Source organism: Candoia aspera, chromosome 7, assembly GCF_035149785.1.
Source record: "Candoia aspera isolate rCanAsp1 chromosome 7, rCanAsp1.hap2, whole genome shotgun sequence".
Lineage (NCBI taxonomy): Eukaryota > Metazoa > Chordata > Lepidosauria > Squamata > Boidae > Candoia > Candoia aspera.
The window spans coordinates 59,318,769-59,344,140 of NC_086159.1; the positions used below are offsets into that span (position 1 = coordinate 59,318,769).

Genomic DNA, 25,372 nt, shown 5'->3' on the forward strand with positions numbered 1-25,372 from the left:
ACTAGGGCTCCCAAAGCTGGCGGAACTGCAGAAATTCAAATTACATAGATCTCCTTTGAGTCAGTCTCGATTCTTGGCAACTGTCTGGACAACTCTATGCAATTTTCCTGGCAACATTTTGAAAGTGATCTGTCACTTCCTAGGGGTGAGAGAGAGTGATTGGCCCAGTCATGGAGGTAGCTTCATGCCTAAGCCAGGACTAGAACTCAGTTTCCTGCTTTCTGACCCAATGCCTCTAGCTACTACACCAAACTGACTCTTGGATGATCACTAGATAACAACAGAGTTTTCTATATCTCCTTGCTTCCATCTAGAACTCATCTGGAGTTTTTCAACCTAGCTCCAGTAGCTTTGGACAAATGTTTTCCATGAACTATCTGTTTAGGCTCATTTATAAAGGTATAGGGCAAACATCATTGAAAAAAAAATGAATTTAATGCTAAAGTTAAAGAAATGGCAACTTCTGTGTTGGAAAAAAAAGTTTTGAGGCAGAAAGAATGTGCCATATTATTTATATATCATACTCTACTCTGGAGTTAATAATAAGGTACTAGTAACTTCCTCTCTTCCTTTCCACCTTCTGTCTGGCCAGGACACTGTTAACCTTCTCAAGAGTGACATATATTTAGCTTCAACCAGTTTGAAATAGTTCGGCTGTAATGATTCTAAAATGGTCTTTGCGTTACATGGAGGTATCTGGCTGATCTAGCTACCAAATTATTAAGTATAGTTTTACAGCTATATGTTCCATTTAGTTTTTTTTTTAATGCAAAGCAGTGCTCAGAGAAAGAAACAAAAAAGGAAAGGGGTGGAAGAATTAAGGAATTGCGGACAGTTCTTACATGAACACTTTTGGGTGCTCTAAATCCCCTTTTTGCCTTTGAAGCTGTGAGGTTGCACAGTCCTAATGATTCACAAGAGGAATTTTGCCTGCATCTTAAAAGTATGCTAAAATATGTAGAGGGAATAAGGAATGGCCTTGAAGAGCAGGAGGAAGAGCCTCTACCAAGGCAAAGGTCAGATAAAAGGGACCTGAGCCCAGGCCAAGGAAGTAACTTGAGAAAGTGCCTCAGACAAGCCCCTCCCTAGCTCACATGAAGATGATGGGAGGGAGGGACAGGGAAGCACATTTGGACTTGCAAGATTCTGTTGCCATAGCTGTTACAATAAAAGTAGTCCTGACCTATATATCTTTGGTTTCTTAATCTGGTCCACCTTGTAGGGCTGACAAAATGTGACTGAGGGCAGCCATATAGACAACCACAGCTGGCTTTTGTAGTGTTCAGCAGTTGGTGTTGCTCCACCTAAGATCCTGACTCCCTCCCTTGCAAAAGAATGGAAACATCTTAGTCCCTGCATTGTGTTCTGTTTTCTCAGAACTTCCTAACTCTTCGTTTAGAGAATGACTTAATATGTTCTTATCAGCAGGGTCCACAGGGAGGGCAGATGACAAAAGCAGGATCATGCCATTGTGACGAAAGCTCTACCCTTTTAGGATGTGCCCTGTGACACTGCATGCACATACAAAAGGAGTTGAGCTTGCTTGCATCATTTTGACAAAAGTGGTGGATCCAGTAGATGACCCTGATTCTTACAATCTATGAAAATATACATTTTCCAACTAATTAGGGTGTTGTTTCAGAGTTCAGTAAAACATTTCCTCCCTTGGTTCCTTGTGAGATCCAGTGGTTCTCTTGGAGATACTGCTACAGGTTGGCACTTCGCAGAAGGCTGCATCCTATTTAATTTGTTTTATTCAAAGAATTTAAAAAATAATCTAGTGAGACAGAAAGGTTTATATTTTGAAATTAACTTCCACCATCTAAACACGTTCTCTAACCACTGGTGTCCGTATGGGGCAGGAGGGCCAGATGACTGCACTTATGTCTTGACACAGTGAAACAAATGATGCAACTTACATTCTTGCATCAGACAGCAGAATGCAATTACTCATGTCATTTAAGTGATGACATCATGATGCATATGTCATCATTTTATATCATCAGGAATGTTACAGATGCCTATGCCTCCAGCCATTTAGTGTAAGACATACAATAATTTCAGGGAAATGAAGCTTTTCCTCAAGTGTACCAACATAATTGTACAAAACAACCCTCAAACAATTGCAAATATTTATCATATTCCAAACTATATAAGCAATGCTGTACTTACAGAAAGACTTAAGATCTGCCAAACAGAAAGAAGAACTAAGCAGTGTTTTTCTACTTTAGCAACTTTAAGGTGGGTGGACTTCAACTCCCAGAACTCCCTAATCAACTTTGCTGGCTGGGGAATTCTGGGAGTTGAAATCCAGCCACCTTAAAGTTGCCAAGGCTGAGAAACACTGGACTAAGGGAACTACCAGCTAACCTTTAAAGGTCAACACTAATTGTGACATGTTATTGCTCAAATTTTAATAACCCCACCAAGGGGCTATTGGTGATCAAGCTGTTCACATCAGCCTGAATCACTCAGTAGAATCCATGGAGGAAAATAATCTTCCCAGCCTTTTCTTTAATATATCTGTGTTTAAAACCTTTCCTCTGTACAACAGTCGGGCTGTCTGCATCAGGCCAATCTTTTTAATCACCTGAATCAATTGTGACAATTAATTTACAGGGCAAATAAATCACAGGTATTTTGGTTCTATACCACTGAATGCAGGCACTAACTGAACTTAATTCCCTTTGAAATGTACACAAGTATCATGCACCAATGCAAAAGATATGGCGCAGTGACTTTGAAGATTTCAGGATTCATAGTGGTTTTCTCTAACTTCCTGCCCTCCAGATGCATTGTGAGTGCATCTTATGAAAGCACTAGATGGGGAAGGTTGGCCTAGTTGATTACCATCATCATTTGGAAAGGGCCACATTATACTTTGAGATAAATGAACAATCCCCTTCCCAGTATTTAAATGAATTAGAAGCAGTCCATCTTTTGTACAGGTATTGGAGGACATTAAAAGCTATCCATCTCTATTTGAGAGCACCCAGGTAACCTTGTCAGTAGAAAAAACCTTAGCTCATCTTATTACTTTCCTCCTGTCAGTTCCCATATCTTGTTAAAGCAAGATGTGAAAGCTACCCCATTTTTCAAAATGCCATAATCACATAGCTCTTAGGGGAAAGCATTACTACTTGATTAAACAGCCTCTCCCAATAAAAACCTTAATTCCCTTTTTTCTTCTATCGTAAGCCATGTTGCTATCTCAGTGTTGGACTAATAATATTCAGTAATAATTTTAAAAAACCAACAGTAAAGGATCTACTAGTTTAATAAGTCAATGTTATGTTGGCTCAAGTTTCACAAAGGCAGAAGATTGAAAGCTCAGACTAATGCTTCAATAGGTAGACCCCATCTGTTGTCACTCACTGTGTTGGCTGACAACTTTACTTCCATCCATATCTATTTTTCCTTGATCTTTCCAACTATAATGCAGATGAGGAAGATGGAACACCTTTGGAAGGTGGTAGAACTACCCACAGAAGGTAGAACCCAATGCATCTATTGGAGATGGAGGGAGTAATTCTGTTGGAATCAGTAGAAGGCTTTTATCTTTTAATCCCCACAATTGGGGGAATAACTAGCAGGAAACAAACTGATAGAAAGGAAAGATGTAGACATTTCTTCATTATTTATTTATTTATTTTGGTGCCTTCAAGTCATTTTTTTTTACTTCTGGCAATGGCCTGGACAAGTCCCTGCAGTTTTCTTGGCAAGGTTTTTCAGAAGTGGCTTGCCATTGCCTGCTTCCCAGGGCTGAGGGAGAGTGACTGGCCCAAGGTCACCCAGCTGGCTTTGTGTCTAAGACAGGACTAGAACTCACGGTCTCCCAGTTTCTAGCCTGATGCCTTAACCACTGCAACAAACTGGCTTTCTTCAAGCATGGGAATCCCAATATGTACGGCTCTCTCAGCCACAAGACTATACATTTAGCCCAAGCCCTCTCCCTGCATCTCAATATTAATCATCAGTTAAAGAGACAGTGGCTACGTTTGAAAGAGCAGGCCTATTCTGGAACCCAAAGCATTCCCACATAAGTTGCTTTTAGGCAGGAATATCATCATCATCAGTTAATAGCACTCGCTTGGGGTTCTATGGTCCATAAAGCATCCACCATTCCCTTAGGCATCTCTTCCTACCTAAGCTGATACAAAAGTATGCATGATTACATCACAATGGAATCTCTTTTTCTACTTGCATAACTTGCATGTAAACATATAAGGGACATAAGTTTGTATCGCAATGTCACAATGGATATTTTATCACTTGCCTGTCCCTCACCCCCTCTGTGCACTGCCCCTGCCTTGACTGCATTTGCATCACTGCCAATAGTATTCAGCTCTTTGGTATAACTGGTGGCTAACTAAAAGGAAGAGGCACAACTGCACATTTTATCATGAATATATCTTTCATTTGTGCTCTAATTAACATAATATTCATTAGGGCATATTCCTAATTAAAGGAGGATATTACACCCAAAACCCTCTAGATAGCACCTTCAGAGAACAATATTTTAGCCTCAGACTGAAACTGCTGAAGGCTTTAATCAGGGAGAAATAATAACTTCAGAACCACAATTCAGGATTTCATCAACAATAACCCTGAATAAAACACTTTAATAGTTTTTATTGGAAAGAAGTGTATTATATGCTCCCGGGTTGGGGGGACAAGCCAAAAGAGGAAACATATGTATCTATTTTAATTTGAACTTGCTGTACCTGTTGCCATTTTAATCAGATTGATTTGAAATCTGGCACATTTATAGAGTTCATCACATTTCAAGTTGTTAACAATAGGGGTAATGTTTATAAGCAATAAAATGCTGAAGCTTTAAACCCTTGTTTTAAATCAATACCACTTTAATCACAGTTATCTTGTGGAATGTGAAAAACAAAGACACCCTATTGAAAAGCAATTCACGAAACCGTGTCCCCATTAGCGATATAAAGTGACTTCATAGTGTCACCCAGCCCTAAAATGAAGTAATCAGGGACGTCTTCATAATCAAAGCCCTGTCCCTTTTTCACATTTGTCACATGTTTGACAATATATAAAAAGGGTGGGGGTTTGATCACATGATCATGACCACCATCTTGATTTTTTAAATTCGCCTTCCACAGGTGCCCCTGAAATTTATTAGAGCTATTTTGGCACAATAATGGTTGGATGTTGCCAGATAATTCTGCGAGTCACTGGGGGGCAAAGAAATTAAATTATAGCATGGCAAACATTTTATACTTCTAGTTTTTGGGAAATACTGACCTGTGATGGTTGCCTTGCTGTATAAATAGCTAAAAATGGAATTCCTTGTTGCTGCAGAGATCTGATAAACCTTCCAATTATTTCATCTGTGAACAGAATATTGTTATAATAGTTTACTAATGCTATTAAATTCATGAAAAGGGGTTAAAATACTTTGGAAGATAACTAAGTATGTGCCCATGTTTATTAATCTTTAAATGTCCATTGTTACATAGTTAAATGGAAATTCAGCAATACAGGGTAAGAACTTCGGCCTACCCTAAATAATTCTGCATATCATCAGATGGAAGTAATAATTCAAAAGATTCAGGGATTTAGGGATTATGGAAATGATTCAAGATCATTCTAATAGGGCTATCAGACTTCAAAGAAAACTGTTGAGAATTATATAAAACAGACACACATACACATAAAAACATATTGCAAACAAGGCTGAGCAATCTACAGTTACATCTTTCTAGTTCCAGAGTTTACAGTGACCAAAATGGCTGAAAATGAGCACTGTTGTTTTCTGCCATTTTGAGTCAGAAAACACACGAATATTGTGGGATATGCCCCAGATAGACTTAAAATAACTTCCAAAAGACAAAGGACATTTCTCAAATCCAGGAAAACAGAAACAAAAACCTCACCCTACTCTTTTGCATCATTAGCCTGCCTGTTAGTTAGAGTCTTCAGGATCTTCCTAAATGTCAACTGTATCTATTAGCCACCATGAGGTTCCCCACTCCAGTAAGGCTAGTATTCTGGGCAGCTGTTCTTGGAAAGAAGGGTCACCAACTTTGGCAAATTTGCATAGGATTGGGCAAAACTTTCAAATCAAGTGGTGTAGCCTGTGCCAAAAGGGATGTTAATTTATATGCATGCTGAAGAGCCACAATGGTTACTTCTGGAATATGGGTTGTTGATTTTGATTTGTGGTTTTAACTTTTATATTCTGTTGTTGTTTTTACATTTTATTAGTTATCTTGAGTCTTCCACAGAGCAGCTAGGCAGGGTGTAACTCAAATATGTAATTTAAAATAAATAAACAAAAAATATCCTTATCCAGCACAACAAAAACCACTTTTCCTTCTAGATTTACTGATCATCTCACATCCCTTGCCAAAGTTATTCACTATTTATTCTTTGCAGGTAAGTTTATTTAATCACCTACCATTTTCCATGAGCTGGTTTTGAATGGGAAATTCGTCTATTCTGCATGAAAAATTTTGAAAGGAAAAGTAAAATAGTGCAAAAGTAACTACTGAAACAGTAAACTTTTTGCATTTAAAAAAAACACTTCACTTAAAAACAAAATTATTTCAGATACTTTTTAGAGGAGAGGGAAACATAAAACATATGGTTTCATATTTTAATATTGTAGAAAAGATACTGAGTTGTAGTTATTATTAGTGGTGGTATTAAGGATGTTTTGACAGATTATATACTCCTGAAAAAAATAGGGGATCCATTAAAGGAACATTATTTTGGATAAAAAGTGCTGACAGTTATGAATATGAAAACAGGCACAATTTCTAATATGTCTCAGAAGCTGGGCCTGCTATCTGCAATATTAAAACAACTTTAGTAGTCATTTAAAATGTCAGGTAGTGGTTTATGTATTCCAGTGCCTTGCATTGATTCTGCAAAATGGAGAATAATCAGAATAGCATAATGGTATAAGGTTAAGGGTATGTTAACCCATCTGACAGCTAGTATTTCAAGATGATGATGATGATAGCAGCAGCAACAGCAACAATATGGTAGAGATGCATCCATGTAAATATGCCATGCCTAGTTTGAGATTTTTATTTACAATTATTTCCTCCCTAAGAGATCAAATGTTGGACAGTAATTTGCTCTTTCAGAAAGAAAAGAAAAACTGGTTAGAAACAAACTGACAGCAGAACAGTTTTCATTGAGTAAGACAGATAATCAGGTCCTTGCCAGTCTTAATAACTTAGGTTTCAGTTGAATGATTTTTACCTAATAAGATTGCTGACAACACCTATAGGACTGCCTATAATGAGAGACCATGGTGAAAAAGAAACCGAAGAAGGGAGACATTTCTATATGAAATCAATAGGTCCGTTCAATGTGCCCAATATATCCTACACAAACCATTTCAGGATTTTCCAGAATCCCTGATGACTACAGATTAAGTGCAAAATCTAGAGCTGCTTTTCTCAAAGTGCTTCTTTCCAGATACGTTAGGATTTCATATACCAAGGAAACTTATTTTCACTATGATTATGTCCCTTACTCTTCAGCAAAGGATCGTTACCTTGTCATGGTGCTGGAGCTTGAGCATCTCAATGATGCCATGAGCTAAACCGTGAAGGGCCACCCAAGACGGGAAGGTCATGACAGAGAGGTCAGACTAAATGCGATCCCTGAGGAAGGTAACGGCAACCCACCCCAGTATTCTTGCCGTGAAAACTAAATGGATCAGTACAACCAGAGATATGTCGGTATACCATCAGAAGGTGAGACCCCCAGGTCGAAAGATGGTCAAAATGCTACTGGGGGGGAACAGGATGAGTTCAACTAGCCCCAGATGTGATGACGCAGCCAGCTCAAAGCCGAAAGGACGGCTAGCGGCCGACGGTGCTGGTGGTGAACGGTGAATCCGATGTTCTAAGAATCAACACACCATTGGAACCTGGAATGTAAGATCTATGAGCCAGGGCAAATTGGATGTGGTTATTGGTGAGATGTCAAGATTAAAGATAGGCATTTTGGGCGTCAGTGAACTGAAATGGACTGGAATGGGCCACTTCACATCAAATGACCACCAGATCTACTACTGTGGACAAGAGGACCACAGAAGAAATGGAGTAGCCTTCATAATTAATAGTAAAGTGGCTAAAGCAGTGCTTGGATACAATCCAAAAAATGATAGAATGATCTCAATTTGAATTCAGGGCAAGCCATCTAACATCACAGTGATCCAAATATACGCCCCAACCACAGATGCTGACGAAGATGAAGTAGAGCAGTTCTATGAGGATCTGCAGCACCTACTGGACAACACGCCTAAAAGATATGTTATTTTCATCACAGGAGACTGGAATGCTAAGGTGGGCAGTCAAATGTCACCTGGAATTACAGGTAAGCATGGCCTGGGAGAACAAAACGAAGCAGGACATAGGCTGATAGAATTTTGCCAAGAAAACTCACTCTGCATAACAAACACTCTCTTCCAACAACCTAAGAGATGGCTTTATACATGGACTCCACCAGATGGACAAGACCGAAATCAGATTGACTACATCCTTTGCAGCCAAAGGTGGCGGACATCTATACAGTCGGTAAAAACAAGACCTGGAGCTGACTGTAGTTCCGATCACGAACTTCTTCTTGCACAATTTAGGATCAGACTAAAGAGATTAGGGAAGACCCACAGATCAGCTAGATATGAGCTCACTAATATTCCTAAGGAATATGCAGTGGGGGTGAAGAACAGATTTAAGGGACTGGACTTAGTAGATAGGGTCCCGGAAGAACTATGGACAGAAGTTCGCAAGATTGTTCAGAAGGCGGCAACAAAATACCTCCCAAAGAAAGAGAAAACCAAGAAGGCAAAATGGCTGTCTGCTGAGACACTAGAAGTAGCCCAAGAAAGAAGGAAAGCAAAAGGCAACAGCGATAGGGGGAGATATGCCCAATTAAATGCAAAATTCCAGAGGTTAGCCAGAAGAGATAAGGAATTATTTTTAAACAAACAACACGTGGAAGTGGAAGAAGACAATAGAATAGGAAGAACAAGAGACCTCTTCCCGAAAATTAGAAACATCGGAGGTAAATTCCAGGCAAAAATGGGTATGATCAAAAACAAAGATGTCAAGGACCTAACAGAAGAAGAAGAGATCAAGAAAAGGTGGCAAGAATATACGGAAGACCTGTATAGGGAGGATAACAATATCGGGGATAGCTCTGATGGTGTGGTCAGTGAGCTAGAGCCAGACATCCTGAAGAGTGAGGTTGAATGGGCCTTAAGAAGCATTGCTAATAACAAGGCAGCAGGAGACGACAGCATCCCAGCTGAACTGTTCAAAATCTTGCAAGATGATGCTGTCAAGGTAATGCATGCTATATGCCAGCAAATTTGGAAAACACAAGAATGTCCATCAGACTGGAAAAAATCAACTTATATCCCCATACCAAAAAAGGGAAACACTAAAGAATGTTCAAACTATCGAACAGTGGCACTCATTTCACATGCCAGTAAGGCAATGCTCAAGATCCTGCAAGGTAGACTTCAGCAATTCATGGAGTGAGAATTGCCAGATGTACAAGCTGGGTTTAGAAAAGGCAGAGGAACTAGGGACCAAATTGCCAATATCCGCTGGATAATGGAAAAAGCCAGGGAGTTTCAGAAAAAACATCTATTTCTGTTTTATTGATTATTCTAAAGCCTTTGACTGTGTGGACCATAACAAATTGTGGCAAGTTCTTAGTGGTATGGGGATACCAAGTCATCTTGTATGCCTCCTGAAGAATCTGTATAATGACCAAGTGGCAACAGTAAGAACAGACCACGGAACAACGGACTGGTTTAAGATTGGGAAAGGAGTACGGCAGGGCTGTATACTCTCACCCTACCTATTCGACTTGTATGCAGAACACATCATGCGACATGCTGGGCTTGAGGAATCCAAGTCTGGAGTTAAAATCGTTGGAGGAAACATTAACAATCTCAGATATGCAGATGATACCACTTTGATGGCTGAAAGCGAAGAGGAGCTGAGGAGCCTTATGATGAAGGTGAAAGAAGAAAGTGCAAAAGCTGGCTTGCAGCTAAACCTCAAAAAAACCAAGATTATGGCAACCAGCTTGATTGATAACTGGCAAATAGAGGGAGAAAATGTAGAAGCAGTGAAAGACTTTGTATTTCTAGGTGCGAAGATTACTGCAGATGCTGACTGCAGTCAGGAAATCAGAAGACACTTAATCCTTGGGAGAAGAGCAATGACAAATCTCGATAAAATAGTTAAGAGCAGAGACATCACACTGACAACAAAGGTCCGCATAGTTAAAGCAATGGTGTTCCCCGTAGTAACATATGGCTGCGAGAGCTGGACCATAAGGAAGGCTGAGAGAAGGAAGATCGATGCTTTTGAACTGTGGTGTTGGAGGAAAATTCTGAGAGTGCCTTGGACTGCAAGAAGATCCAACCAGTCCATCCTCCAGGAAATAAAGCCAGACTGCTCACTTGAGGGAATGATATTAAAGGCAAAACTGAAATACTTTGGCCACATCATGAGAAGACAGGACACCCTGGAGAAGATGCTGATGCTAGGGAGAGTGGAGGGCAAAAGGAAGATGGGTTGACCAAGGGCAAGGTGGATGGATGATATTCTAGAGGTGATGGACTCATCCCTGGGGGAGCTGGGGGTGTTGACAACTGACAGGAAACTCTGGCGTGGGCTGGTCCATGAAGTCACGAAGAGTCGGAAGTGACTAAACGAATAAACAACAACATGTCCCTTACTATTGGGAAGAGGGATACTCTGTTCTGGTACTTGATAAACTTGCTCCCATGGCCCATATATGTATTCTTTTAAAACATGGAAGGACTTGTGCATCCCAGAATAATAAAGGACAATCATGGGTTTTTGGATCTTCCTATATCTAGGGAAAGTACAATACTGATTATAATTCATAACTCCTTTTTAATTTACATTATTCTGACACAAGACCCACTATTTAAGAAACCCCTCAGTTGCTTTATGGAAGCATGCAAGATGTCCAGTCCTTATGATAGTTCATACCTTCTGATCGGTGGTAGGTTTATCTCAAATAAGTTGGGTTTGGAGACATTCACTCTTAGCTGTGATATGTCAAGGCTGTCTACGTTTACCAAGTTCCAGTTCAGAGTCTTCCGAAGGTGGCCTGAAAAGTGACTGACAGCATGACAGTCAACTGCTGGCAAAACCAATGAAGACGATGAAGTCTTAAGAAGTTCCTGCAGTAAATACAAATAACAGTTAATTATGAAGTAGATAATTAAAGACCTTAAGGGGGTGATTGCTTTTTATACTCTGATCAGCTTTGATTACAGTCTTTTATAGTTTCCATTATGCAAAATAAATTCTATTATCTTCAATAAGAATTTGACAAGCAATTTCATTACACAAACAACTCAGTTAATGAAAATCACCTTGCTGAAAACAACAAGGAAAAAGTTCAGTATTGATAAAGTCCTAGATGTTTTGGAAATAGCTAGGGATGAGATTGGCTGTTTTGCAACCAACCTACAGAGGAGTAAAAAGCAGTGACATGTAATATGGTAACAGTTGGGATCTTTTTAGACTGTTTTGAGAGCTGCTAGTGCCCAGCCAGCAACTTTATGGCAGCCTCATTCTTGATGACCAAACTGTAAGATTGAGTGAAGGGCTTGCATGTGTCAATGGTAATATTTTTCACATCTCCCCTAAATGAAATGTTCATTGGGGTCAGTTTCACCAATTCATTTCTTAATCTGGCATACTGTACCCATTCACTGGAAAATGGCTTGAACTATAGCATGTGTGAGTGAACCCACCCCAGAAGGCTTGAACAAACAAACCTGATGGCCCAACCCAGGTATTCTACCTTCTGTGCTACTGGAAGAGCCTCAGAGCAGGTAGAACACAAAGTACAGGCTGCCTGTCCTGAGCCTTAATGCTCTACTCTTCTTGAGAGGGCAGGAAGGAAACTGTGGCCAATTAGTCAAGAATGTTATACTTTCTGTTTCCAGGGCTGTCCACAGGATGTGGTGAAAAAAGTCAAGACGGCAATGCACATCAAAGACAGGCAGAGCTTCAGTCACACCATTGTGGTTGCCATCTTGAGTTTTTTCACCACACTCTATGGATATCCCTGCCTGTCCCTTTGCAGAACTTTTTGCAGAAGAGCTCACCCTGCATTAGCCAAATCTCTATGAAAGTGCATAGTTATGAACAGTCAGTTATTAACCCATGTCATGTCTCATATATATAACTGCTTCAGGCGAACTAATATACAGCATGTAAAACACTCCAGCGGGAACAGATAGAGCATAGGAACTTTTGCTGGAATGCAAAGCGGCGTTGGAAGAGGTTGTTCACTTTTACTTATGATTTTGCCAGACTGTTGGCCTCAAAGGAGCATCTTTCTTGAACTGCTTCTTTCCAATATGAAATCAGTTCTGTGCAGGTCAAAAATGGATTAATTTCATTATGGAAAAAGGAGATATTATTTTATTTAAATTAGCAGAGATGCTGATTATAGAAAAATCTTCCTGGGCCCACTAAATGTCCCCCCCTCACACACACACAAAAGAGGGTAACAATCAGATTAATGATGCGTGGAAATGTTAATAAATGCATTCTGCCTCAGTTTATTGCATAATATACACTATTTTCAGAAATGTAAAACTAATTTATAGTTTGTCTAATAATCTAATATTAACAGCTTGTCATAGACCTTTCATTTCTTCTCTAGTTCTAAACTTCCTTTTCTCTGCCTGTCTACATCTCTGAATTTTTTGTATCTTTTTTTTTAATGGGTCAAATGTTTTCATCACATAAGTCTCTTTAGAAAGCCAGTGGGATCCACTTTTACAGATTCCCCAGGCAAGATTGACAGTGGATTCACTGCATTGCCAGCACAGCAAAATGACTGCTAAATTGGATTGAGAATCTTTTGAAAGGGAATTCTACGAAGAGCAAGAGATCCAAGAAGGAGACAGACTCACTTTCGGTCCCTTTCTTCCTTAGGGCTCTCTTAGACCAACTCCCTCTCTTCTGAACCCTGGGAAGTAACAGCTGCTCCTAGGGTCTAAGAAATGAAATGTGAACTAGCTTAAACAGAAGAAGGGCCCTGATGTCTTTTTCTCCTCAGAGTTACTATCTGTCAAGTCCCTGGAAAAGCCAATAATTTTGCCCCTGGGATCTGTTTAAAAACAGGTAATCCTCGCTTAATGACCACAATTGAGACCAGAATTTCAGTTGCTAAGTGAAGCGGTTATTCAGTGAATCTGGCCCAATTTTACAACCTTTTTTGCAGCAGTCATTAAGCAGATCACCACAGTTGTTAAGTGAACCACGTAGTAGTTACTTGAATCACATAGTTCCCCATTGATTTTGCTTGCCAGAAGTTGGATGGGAAGATTGAAAATGACAATCACATGACCATGGGATGCTGCAACGGTCATAAATGCGAACTGGTTGCCAAGCGCCCAAATCACAATCACATGACCATGGGGATGCTGCGACAGTTGTAAGTATGAGCACTGGTTGTAAGTCAGTTTTTTCAGCACCCTTGTAAGTCTGAACTGTCACTAAACAAATGGTCATTAAGTGAGGACTATCTGTACTATGTATGTATGGTGGTGGTAATGAGTGTGAAGAAGCTTTTCAGACTGCCTTTCTTGGCAAAAGCATAAAACCTTCTCACTTGCATTAGTCCAGTGCTGAAACTATTTATTTTTTTCTGATGTATGGTTGTTAGTTGCTATTCTAAAGCAACAGTTTACTGCTGCCAAACATCCTGTCCATATTCTTGGCTCAGAACAGTTCCAACTCATAGCTTTGTTCCCAACCAACCACTCCCTAATGCTTTGGCTATCATCTCCCTGTGCTAAGCTGGGCAGATGTCCGATATATGTTCCTTTCTTTATCACATACACTCTTCTATCAAAGAAGAACCATCCATGCAGCCTTGGGTGAGGCCTTTCCTCTTCCTGAAAGGCCCTTCCTTCTGCCACCAGGAACAAAAGCTATGTCTGCAGATGGTTCAGCTAGAAGTAGCCACAAGTATGACTCTACTGTGGATATCCCATCTTTCGGAAAACCAAGGCGTGTCCAAAGTCACTGAAAGCCATTTTCAGGTACTCCACATGTGATCTCCAGCACAGAAGTGGGGAAAAGGAGTGAGATGATGAACATCCTACCGCAAGCAGGAAAGTCTCTACTTGAAATAAGGTGTCACAAGTATACACAATGTTAGTTTACAGCAAGGACATATAACTTTGCAGAGATCAAAGGTCATATTTGCACTTTAAAGTGATAGATCCAAGAAAAAGTAATAGATGAAACCAGCCTAGAAACAAGATTTGATTTAATCTCATTGAAATGTAAGTTTAATAAGCTTTAATTTGATAATTAAAGCAATTAGTAAGATTACTCTCAGTTTTTAAACGATGTCCCCCTTCTGTTACATGAAAAATTATAATTTGGTGGCAAATAGGGATTGGGCACCTCTGAGTTAAAGAGGGATGGAGGAATTTGATACTCTTTGATGACAAGCCACTCCAGTTCCCCCCCCCCCCCATCATTTGGAAGACAATGTGTGTGTTATATCTCTTGTTGAAATTCAACAAAGAAAATATGAATCAACTTGCCAGATGGTGATTGGAATGCATATCTACATCATAATGATCATACGGGTTTCGTCAAATTTAGCAAACAAATGTTTTGATGCTAATAAGAACATTTATCCATTCTTGGGCCAACATATACAACCAGTGCCACATTAGTGACTCTCGCATTTACCCAAAGGGAAGCGAAATAAAGCATTTGAGCTACATTTTCTAGATCACAGAGTCATTAGCATCATTTGTTAAAAGTAAATCAAAAACCATCTGTTCCCACTTAGGTAATAGCTGTTGGAGCATCCTCATGATAAACCAGTTGATAATTAGCATTGCTACTGTTCTCAAATATTTGGTTTATGTTTTTTTAATCTCATTTATTTACTACCTGATTCTTAAATTGTAACATATTTTTATGTAAATCCCTTTATTCAACTTCAGGGAAAACTATATAACTGAGTGGATTAAAAAAATGTTACCCAAATGTAATATTTTCTTCTTAATAGAATCAATTATAAGGCGCAGAGACAGGACATTAAATCTTTTCCATTAACAAAATGCAAGGACTGGTCTCTACAGACAGATACATGCCTCAGTGGCTTACCTCTTGTTACTTATTTTTTAATGAGTTATTTCATCCATTAATTGGCCATCTATAACCCACCAAGTGGGTGAGTAGTCGTGAGCAGTAGTCACCATGCAACTGGACATGGGCAAGAGAACAACTAGCAAAATTGACTCCTTATAAACATTATTGTTTCCTGGTTTAAGCATAAAGAGATTTACAGGATTTCAATGCAATGAAATTAGCATAGAATGGATCAATTTTCTGTTTTGATTAACTTCATTTGCACAATGGTGTCATTATGTGAATCATTCTGTTTACCTCATTGGCATAAGAATGTAACTATGTAAGCAACACATATCATTCTGGGCGGGTACTCTCCAACTCAATGGATGTTAATAAATAATGCATACCTTCTTCCCCCAATCAGTCCATTAAAATGAGATATCACTAAATACATCTAATGTTGGTGAGTAAATTAATAGGGTGGAAATTGTGTATCAGAGGGCTTAATACACACTAACTTAATCAGACAAGGCATTCCTAACTACCATGAGTATCCATATCACATGTAACTACATGCTTGCGGTACCAGTATCAGCTTGAGACTGCACTCACACATTTTGCAGGAACAGCAAATAAAACAAGGATTTTTAAAAGATAAATTCAAAATTATGAATTCTTAAGAGCTTCATCTGAACCTCAGTATTTTAATAGGAAAGATTAAGATTCATCAGTAATTCATATTGATAAAAAGTACACAAATGTAGACTTCCTTTTTAAAAAATCAAAATGCAAAATGTTTTCTGAGGTTTTAATATATACATATGAGAAGAACTTGGAGGAATAAATTTACCAGGAAAATAAATTCTTGCATTTGAACAAATCATCTTTGGAAAACAGCTTCTGAGAGCATTGTAGAGTGTACATTTTGAGTTGTATTCATAAGTAGACTTTGAGAAAACAGCTAGAAAACTGAGAATTGGTTGACCCCTAATTTCCATTCCTGGGACTGACAGACAGAATGAATTGTAAATTGTGAATAACTTCAAATGTTCTTCCATATACTACAAGGAAAATTGCAGAAATTTATCCTTATCAAGTTTGAAAGAGCCTTCAAACTGTTTCTGGAATTATAATATCCTTCTACTATTTCTTTTAAGCATATCTTTTTGGTTTTATTTCTTAAAACTGTTGAGAGATGCCAGATGGAATAGTTATGCTTGCCTGAACATTGTGAAGTAGTGAGTCATTCCCAGAGAAGTCGGTGTATCGTGTGAAGTCTTCCATACTAAGCTGAAAAATAGAGAGGTAGTAGGGATTGTTAGAGGGAGGCCCATGTTGACGTATTCCATATAAGGTCATCTAATATGCATAAGGGGAGCCATTGATACTTACTGCATCTTGAAGAAACAAGACAATGTTTCTGGACTGTGGACACAGAACTGTATGATTCAGCAACACATGTAACTCATCTCTCGAAATAGTATGTCCTTCATGTAAAGTCACTGCCAAGCCTTGGAGAGAGCTGAAAAAAAGAAATTAAGTTATGAAAAAAAAAATGACAGGATCAAAATGTTTGCATGGCAGTAGTTTCTCGGGAAAAGGAAGCCATCTACAGTTTAAGCCACCTTGAGATGTTATTTTGAAATCCATCTCAATTTTTGCCTTTCCTATTTTAGGGCTGAGCTAGTAATTAGTTAATTAGCTAATTCTTATATTATCCTGCCTTTATTGCAAAGTGGCATATATGAAGTCCCCATTCATTTTTATCCTCACAGCAATGTCACCGTGAAATAAGCTGGGCTGAATAAGTTGCTTCCACAGGAATCTGCTACAAACTGTGATGAATTCAAAACGACAACCTAGGAATCATGATGCCATTCCTGCAAATAATACAGTAGTCAGTTTGCTTCAGTGACATCATGATGTCAGAATAGGTATACCCAATTTGTGTCATTAGCAGGAAGATGTTGAAACATCCATGTCAACATTTGGCCTCTTGCCCACCCCAACCCCCACCATGGATGGCTATGTCTGAATACTGTTCTTTTTCCTCTTTAACTGTATTTGTATGTAATTTGCTGATTGTTGATTGCAATATAATTGAGTGATTGGCATGTTAATTTTAATTTTGTTTTTAAAAAGTAGTATGGCACTCAAGCAAATTAGAGCAACTACAATATACACAGAGAATGAATAACAAATGCAAAAGTTTGGGAACAATTCTTGTAGTCATGATACTAAATTCTACCTTGGATAGGTTCACTTTTGCAAGCCACATCATGGTTACCTTATTAGTTTGGTTCCTAATTAAGCGTGTGGATCTCTGCCCCTTAGGACTTAAAAGGATTATGGGGCATTCTGGCCTAAGGGATCCAGAAATGCTCCTACCTCAGTATGAGCTATTCTTAAGTTAGACCACTTTCAGAACACTTAGAACAAGTCATGATAAGATTGGAATTGTCCATGATGAAAATTTTGGCATATCTCTATTAAAAAGCCATTAAAAACAGAAACATGTATTGAGCAGGGACAGATACAATTTTCTAAGATCATTTCCATTTCTAAAATTCTGTGATTCTGATTCTGTTTTTGACTCCTGGTGACTGCTTGAACAAGTCCCTGCAGCTTTCTTGGCAAGGTTTCAGAAGTGGTTTGCCATTGCCTCCTTCCTAGAGCTGAGAGAGAGTGACTGGCCCAAGGTCACCCAGCTGGCTTTGTGCCTAAGGTGGGACTAGAACTCATGATGTCTCCATTTCTAGCCTGATGCTTTAACCGCTACACCAAACTAGCTCTCTTTTCCAGTTTCCAGTAATTTCCAATTCTAAAGTTCTATGATTCTGATGCAGGGTTTAAGCCACTTTTAACGAGAAGAGAAGTGAAGTAGAACATACAGGGTTTAATGCATAATCTCTTTTTCCATTGCTGAAGCAGCATCCAAGCTTTTCCATTAGGCTGCACATAGTTTTCTAATGCATGCTGAAGTTATTTTTGCACTCATCACTTTCAGAAGTATTTCCAATGTCTTCATTTATTGGTAGCAAATTCACAGGCGTTTTGCCTGCTACCTTAGAAGGCACACACAAAGCCCAGAGTGTAGCTGTTATTTAGTTTGAGGATGAAAAAAGGAAACTTCTACTCTGATATAGTTTTGGGTGGCTTCAATAGATTTGAATAATCAAGATATCGATACAAACTCACCATGGAGAACCGTAACAATTCAGAATGGCCTGCTACCTGTTCTTAATTTTAAAAGTGGTTTCTCTGTATGCTTCAGGTGGGAGACTCTTAGCACAACCAACATAAAAACATGTGCAACATGTCTAATTTTTCTTTTTTAGCCATTTTTCCCCCAGGAAAACTGGGAGAAGATTGGCGAATGATCGCTATTTGTATTTTTATTTATTTAATTTATATTTCAAATGTTGTCACTGCCCATCTCACACAAAGTGACTCTATAAAATTAAAATTAATAAATAAGACACTAAAACTGTATATAAGATATACAGTTAAAACCTGACTTGGAAGGATCCCTTGTTGGAAATCAAAGTGCAGTTTTGTTCCATGGTTGGCTTTCATACATAAACCTAGTTTGTCCACTTTTGCTGCTATAAGAGGAGAGGAGCATAACAATGAGTAATTTCCTCTATGGATCTCTTAGTCTTCAGGACCACCTCAACTCCAAGGGTGTCAGCCCTATGTGGCACACTAGATCGGGAAAGAGACTCCACAGGAGGATCAGAACTATCCTTCATTGAGATAGGCTACAGTAACAGAATCTTACAGGTCTGCCTATGTTTTTCTCCTTCTCTCCCTCTTATACTCCAGGGAGTTGGAGGGGAACCAGTATGAGTCTCACTTAATACTTTCCTGCCTCCCTCAGCTTAATGCACGCTTCAGCACCTATTGTTGTCCTAACAACTTCCAGAAGAGAGACACATTGCCTGATCTTTAGAGACGATCATGTGTGAGATATTGGCTGTATACTGCCATCCAGCAACTAGACAATCCCACTCACAAAAATAAGAAAAGAAATTCATGCCAATATATTGGATTTAGTGCCTTATCTTGATATGTCCCCATGATCTAGAATGTTGCCATTTTACCCTTCCAGAATGAAGGAAACATGATTAAGAACTTCAGATAGCTGAGGAAACAGCAAGAATGGAAGTATAAAATGACCTGTTTGCTAGACAATCAGTTCTACACCACATATGCTTATTGTCCCTGCCAGTTTGAACTTCCATGGATGCCATCACTTCCTTGGCTTTTCTCTGCATCCCCAGGAATGTGTTTCCTCCTGTCCTGAAGGCTTAAGGAAATCACACTGTTTTGAAAAGCTGGTCTCCCACAGCATTCTTTTTGCTGCCTCCAAAACAAGATCCAACAAAGTTGCTGCCCTCAGATGAGGGTGGGGCTGCAGCTGTTGGAGGCTACTATGGGGAAAAGCATGGAGGTAAGGACAGATGCAGAGAGGAACAGAGAGGGTGAAGGATCCCTGTCTCCCAAGTGTTTCTTCTCTTCAGGAAGGCTCAGCATCTGCTGGAATAGAGAAAATCCAGGCATGAAGGTGGGAATGACCTTGGAAGATATGTAATGGCATGTGGGAAAGTCCTTGGGAGAAAGGGTGAAGAGGCACTTCCAAGGGAACAATCAGATAAGAGACAGTCTGGAAGTACAATTCTCCCCCCATCTCCTTTACAGCCCGAGAAACTAGGGAGAGTGTCTTCTGAGCTTCTTACCCAGCCCACTATCCAGCTGAGGCCCATGCTGTCTCTTATCCAATCATTCCCTTGGCAGCATCTCTTTGCCCAGTCTCCCACATGCCATTAAGGACAGGAGGAAGACCCACAGCCTAGGCAACAATCTGATAAGAGGCAGCTCAGTCTGCGGGTGGGGGAAAAACATGGGAAACATTTCAGAAGGGACCCTTCCTAGTTTTCTGGACACTAAAAAGAGAGGACTCTAACCCTAAGAGGAGGTTACTGTAGGAACAGCAAACTTTTGGAATATTTTCCTGAAGATTGTGATTCCTACCTAAACCTCAAGGTAACAAAGCAAACTTTGGTTGCCAAGGAGCTTCTGATCTCTCTGGCAGCCAAAGCAGAAATGGTCACAGAGATACAAAACCCCATGGCTGAATGGGAGGGGACAGTCCTGCACTGACTCAACTGGAACCATGCAGGTGGTTGACTTCCTTCTGCCACTTCTATGCATATCAGAATGTTTGCATGGGAGATTGTGTTGTGTTTTCTGATTGAAAAAAATACCACTTTCCAGCCAGATCATTTTGATCTAGCTTTAGCTTGCCTCAGCGGCAGGTTGGCAGAAGGGGAAGATTTTGTTGTGGGGCTTGTCTTCAACAGTACCCTTTGCTCATGTGGTTCAAGGCGAGACAACTTATACTCCAGGAAGATGTCCATCTGTGAAATGTGCTCCTGGCTTCCAGTCTCCCTTGAAAGATATTATTCCTTGCTTCATTCAAAGTTCAAGTGATTCTCACAAACTCTTCAAGAAATCTGAGACTGAAACAAGCTGATGGATTTACAGTATAGATGAGGAAACATTTAGTTATATAATAGAGGCTAAATTTCAACTTAGTTTCAATGGAGGCATTACTACCAATGAAGACAGCAGTTTGGGAATGGGCTTAAATTTTTGTTGGACTATTTGGCAGATGGGGAAGGACTCATCTCTCCCTCTCCAAATGCTGTTGTCCCAGGGACATCCAGATCTCCTATTTTATATATATAAAAAAACAAATATTGATTGCATCCATCCAGTTAACATCATGTCTAATTTGGTCCTGTCCCTTCTGTGTGCCAAGCTAGTGGAATCCCAAATGCCTTTCTAGAGTAATTATTAACATGTTAGTTCTAAAGAACCCTTGGACTCCTCACTCATTCAGCTTTTACAGCTGTGCTTACTAATATACTACATTTGTGTTTTAATAGGTTACAAAAACTGTCAGGATACAATATAGAGCTAAAATGAGTATCCAGCACTAATTGAGCAACAGCAGGAGGAATGAGTCCAGTACTTCACTCAGAACCAGAAATATGATACTCACCCTTAGTTATATTGTAGGTTGCCCTTTGAGTGTTGAAGCTAGTGTTTCTCAACCATGGCAACTTGAAGAGGTGTGGACTCCAACTCCCAGAATTCTCCCAGCAAAAGCTGGCTGGGGAATTCTGGGAGTTGGAGTCCACACCTCTTCAAGTTGCCATGGTTGAGAAATGCTGGTTTAAGCTGTCAGATGTACTTAAGAAATGGAGCGGGTAATGACTTGAAGTATCCCTCAATCTCCAACTCTCTTCTGGAATTAATCCATTCATTGTCTCCAGGAGAGTTAAGATATCTATGATTCTTTGTTAGCCCATGATTTTAACATGACACAGCTGCACAGACAAATATTGTTGTTGTTTATTCATTCAGTCACTTCCGACTCTTCATGACTTCACAGATCAGCCCATGCCAGAGCTTCCTGTTGGTCATCAACACCCCCAGCTCCCCTAATGAGTCTGTCACCTCTAGAATATCATTTATCCATCTTGCCCTTGGTCGACCCCTCTTCCTTTTGCCCTCCACTCTCCCTAGCATCATCATCATCTCCAGGATGTCCTGTCTTCTCATTATGTGGCCAGAGCATGTCAGTTTTGCCTTTAATATCATTCCCTCAAGTGAGCAGTCTGGCTTTATTTCCTGGAGGATGGACTGGTTTGATCTTCTTGCAGTCCAAGGCACTCTCAGAATTTTCCTCCAACACCACAGTTCAAAAGCATCGATCTTCCTTCTCTCAGCCTTCCTTATGGTCCAGCTCTCACAGCCATACGTTACTACGGGGAATACCATTGCTTTAACTATGCGGACCTTTGTTGTCAGTGTGATGTCTCTGCTCTTAACTATTTTATTGAGATTTGTCATTGCTCTCCTCCCTGTCATGTTCGCCGTTTCAATGTCTTTGATACATCGTAACGTTTCGCATGTCATTAACTGGTTGCGTGTTTCATCTTTCTCGGGAGGATGGGAGTAGTTATCTTTTGGCTTTGCTTTGGAATGTATTCGCATTATCTACTGCGCTCAAGGTTACTTTCCCAGGCTAGCAACTCTGACGATTGCTAGCACCTGTGCCGGGCGGGGCTGTTACGACGGAGGCGGGATACGTTTGCACCAAGGGTTTAAGTTTGTATTTGGCGCACTTTTGCTCATTCTCAGCTTTCTCTGTATTTGCCTTTAGTTCCTTAATAAATCAGATTTCATATAGCAGCCTCTTGTGAGCCTGAGTATTTGGGCTAGGGCAATCATTACATAAAGCTGAGAATCTAAGATCCTAACTCCGCTGGCCCCTGTCCAGGAAAAGACAAGTTGTCTAACCCTGTGAGGGAGAGCGCCAGCGATGACCGAACCCGACATCGTGATGATGGAAGAAGGGGAACCGGACTCGACCGTGAGGTGGCCCGACCGACCGTCCCAGGGGGGGGAGCTGTCAGCCATCCTAGAAGAGGCGAGCTCCGAGTCGGAGGGTGAAGCCGAGGGTCTGAAAACTGCCCCGGAGACTACCGTAAATTCTCCGGGCAAGCTGGTCACCTGGGATGAGACCCAAGGGGATGCCACGGTGGCGGGGGGCCCATCCTGGAGGCAGAGATACCCATTATCCCCCAACGTGGTGCAGGTGCAGCCAACGGAGGGCTCCCCCACCCCGGATCGGATCCGAGTGCTGGAGTCAAAAATGGACTCGTTAGAAGCTATACTGAAACAGCTGAGCTTAGATGTGACCTCGTTGCGGGAAGTCCGGGAAGAATCAAGCCAGCGGCATTCAACCCCTTCGTCCCATGGGCAGTCCCTGGAGCAGCGACGGCCGGTGCAGAGGCGCGAAGGGGACCAGTTGGTCCAGATGGAAATCGCGGCATCGCCAGGGCGACCGCCCCGGGGCCCCGCACCGCCGCGAGCCAGGGAAGCACAAACCCCTGCAGCACCGGTGGCGGGGCGCAGCCCGGCGGGAGGCGGGATGAGAGACTTCCCGGTCAAGTTTGATGGGGACCCGACCAAACTCTCATTTTTCCTGACGAATGCTAAAGCCTACATGGAGGAATGGGGGTCGCTTTTCCAGTCGGAAAAGGCAAAGATCATCACCATTGCCACCAAACTGAAGGGGAAGGCGGCAGACTGGTATGTCCAGATGTGCCAGTCGGAAGCGCCTGAACTGGAAAAATTCGATGAGTTCCTCTGGGCATTGAAACAACACTTCGAGGATCCTTTGGCGAAAGAGAGGGCAAAGCGAGCCCTGAAGGAACTTAAGCAGGGGTTCAGATCCGTGGCGGATTATGCTTTGGAGTTTAAAGCGCTGGCTGGGAAGGTGGATGACTGGTCCCAAGCCACCATTATTGAGCTATTCAAGGATGGCCTGAATACAGAGGTGCTGCGCTGGTCCTTGGGGAGGGACGACCCATATACGCTGTACGAATGGATCCTGCTGGCGGGGAGGGCTGAACATGCCCATGAGATCTTCGCCCATCGAAAGACCGCCAAATCGGGGCGGGAGGTGAAGCCCAGCCGCCCATCGAGCACCGGGGGGAAACCAGGACAACGACCCTGGGACGAGGAGCGAGAGACGCGGTATGCAAAAGGCCTGTGCCTAAGATGTGGTAAAGAGAGGCATCGAGTGGTGGCGTGCCCGAAGGCAAAGGGAGAGGAACGGCTCGGAAAACCGCCGGCGAAGTCCCCTGCCCTGCCGAGGAAGCAGAAAGCTGCGGTGGCTGAAACCGTGGGAGACGATGTGATGTTCTACGAGGAGGAGGGTGAGCCCGAAATCCTGCAGCCGGTGGGAAACGCCAGCCACCTGCTTTAAAGGGCGCCGCAGGGCAGGTGGTGGAAGAAGGGTGCGAGCCTTCATCGGTGAGTGGTAGTTACCGCATTCTCACGGTGAAATTGAAGTTGGGCTCCCAATCCAAGACTGTAGAAGTATGGGCCATGATTGATTCGGGGTGTTCCTGGTGTCTAATGCACCCCGACGTGGTAACGGCTTTGGAGCTACCTACTTTCCCTTTACAGCGACCCATCGCCTTTACACAGCTGGATGGGTCCATGGCAGGGGGCAAACCGGTCACCCATTTCACAGGGCGGGTAGCCTTGCAGCTGGGCAGCCATCGGGAAGGTTTGTCTTTTGTCGTGGCTCCAGTAGGGGGTCCCTTGGTGGTGTTGGGGGTGCCCTGGTTGGTGCAGCAAAACCCCCAAATAAACTGGGTTTACCGGACTATCACGTTTAGGGATGGGTTCTACCACGCGACTGAGGGGAAGGGTGCCCCAGAGGAGATGGTGGGGGTTGCGGCAGCTGCGACTCCGCATTGCCCGGCCCCTCCTCTGGAAGGCTTGCCGGCAGATTACAGGATGTTTGCTGATGTGTTCGGCGAAAAGGAAGCCGACCAGTTGCCCCCCCATAGAAAGACGGACTGTGCCATCGAACTGCTTCCCAACACCCAATTGCCCAAGCCAAAGATTTATTCCATGACACAAAAGGAGTTGACTCTGTTGAGAGACTTTGTGGACAAAAATTTGGCGCGCGGATTCATCGAGCCGGCAAATTCACCGGTGGGGGCGCCGGTTCTCTTTCGCCCAAAAAAGGATGGGACATTGAGACTTTGTACCGATTTCCGCGGATTAAATGCCGTCTCAATTTCCAACAAATATCCCTTGCCATTGATCAAGGACATGTTGTCACATCTGGCTAAGGGAAAGATCTTCTCTAAACTTGATTTAAGAGAAGCATACTATCGTGTACGAATCAAGGAGGGAGATGAGTGGAAAACTGCATTCAATTGCCCGTTGGGAGCCTTCCAGTATAAGGTGTTACCTTTTGGTTTGGCTGGGGCCCCTGGGGTATTTATGCAATTGATCAATGAAGTACTGCATGAACATCTGTTTAAAGGGGTATTGGTGTATTTGGATGATGTATTGATTTATACTGAAACCATGGAAGAGCATGTGGCTCTGGTAAAAAGAGTACTGAGTAAACTCAGATCAGCAGAATTGTATGCCAAACTGTCTAAATGTGCATTTCACCAGACCCAAATTGACTACTTGGGGTATAGAATTTCAGATAAAGGCATAGAAATGGACCCTGCCAAGGTGCAGGCTATCATGGACTGGGAAAGTCCCCGCACCCGCAGACAACTTCAAAGTTTCCTGGGGTTCAGCAACTACTACAGATTATTCATAAG

At 41.5% G+C, this 25,372-nt stretch overlaps 1 protein-coding gene across 1 annotated transcript in view; it reads right to left on the bottom strand.

Annotated features, from left to right (window-relative positions):
- LOC134501507 (V-type proton ATPase subunit S1-like) overlaps positions 1–25,372 on the bottom strand; it is a 56,195-nt gene that overhangs the window by 19,630 nt on the left and 11,193 nt on the right. Inside the window, exons 2-6 of the mRNA XM_063309348.1 lie at positions 16,551–16,680; positions 16,380–16,448; positions 11,025–11,218; positions 6,425–6,465; positions 5,269–5,354 (exon numbers count right to left, since the gene is read on the bottom strand). Coding sequence (XP_063165418.1) covers positions 5,269–5,354; positions 6,425–6,465; positions 11,025–11,218; positions 16,380–16,448; positions 16,551–16,680 — 520 coding nt within the window. The remainder of the gene's footprint in view (positions 1–5,268; positions 5,355–6,424; positions 6,466–11,024; positions 11,219–16,379; positions 16,449–16,550; positions 16,681–25,372) is intronic.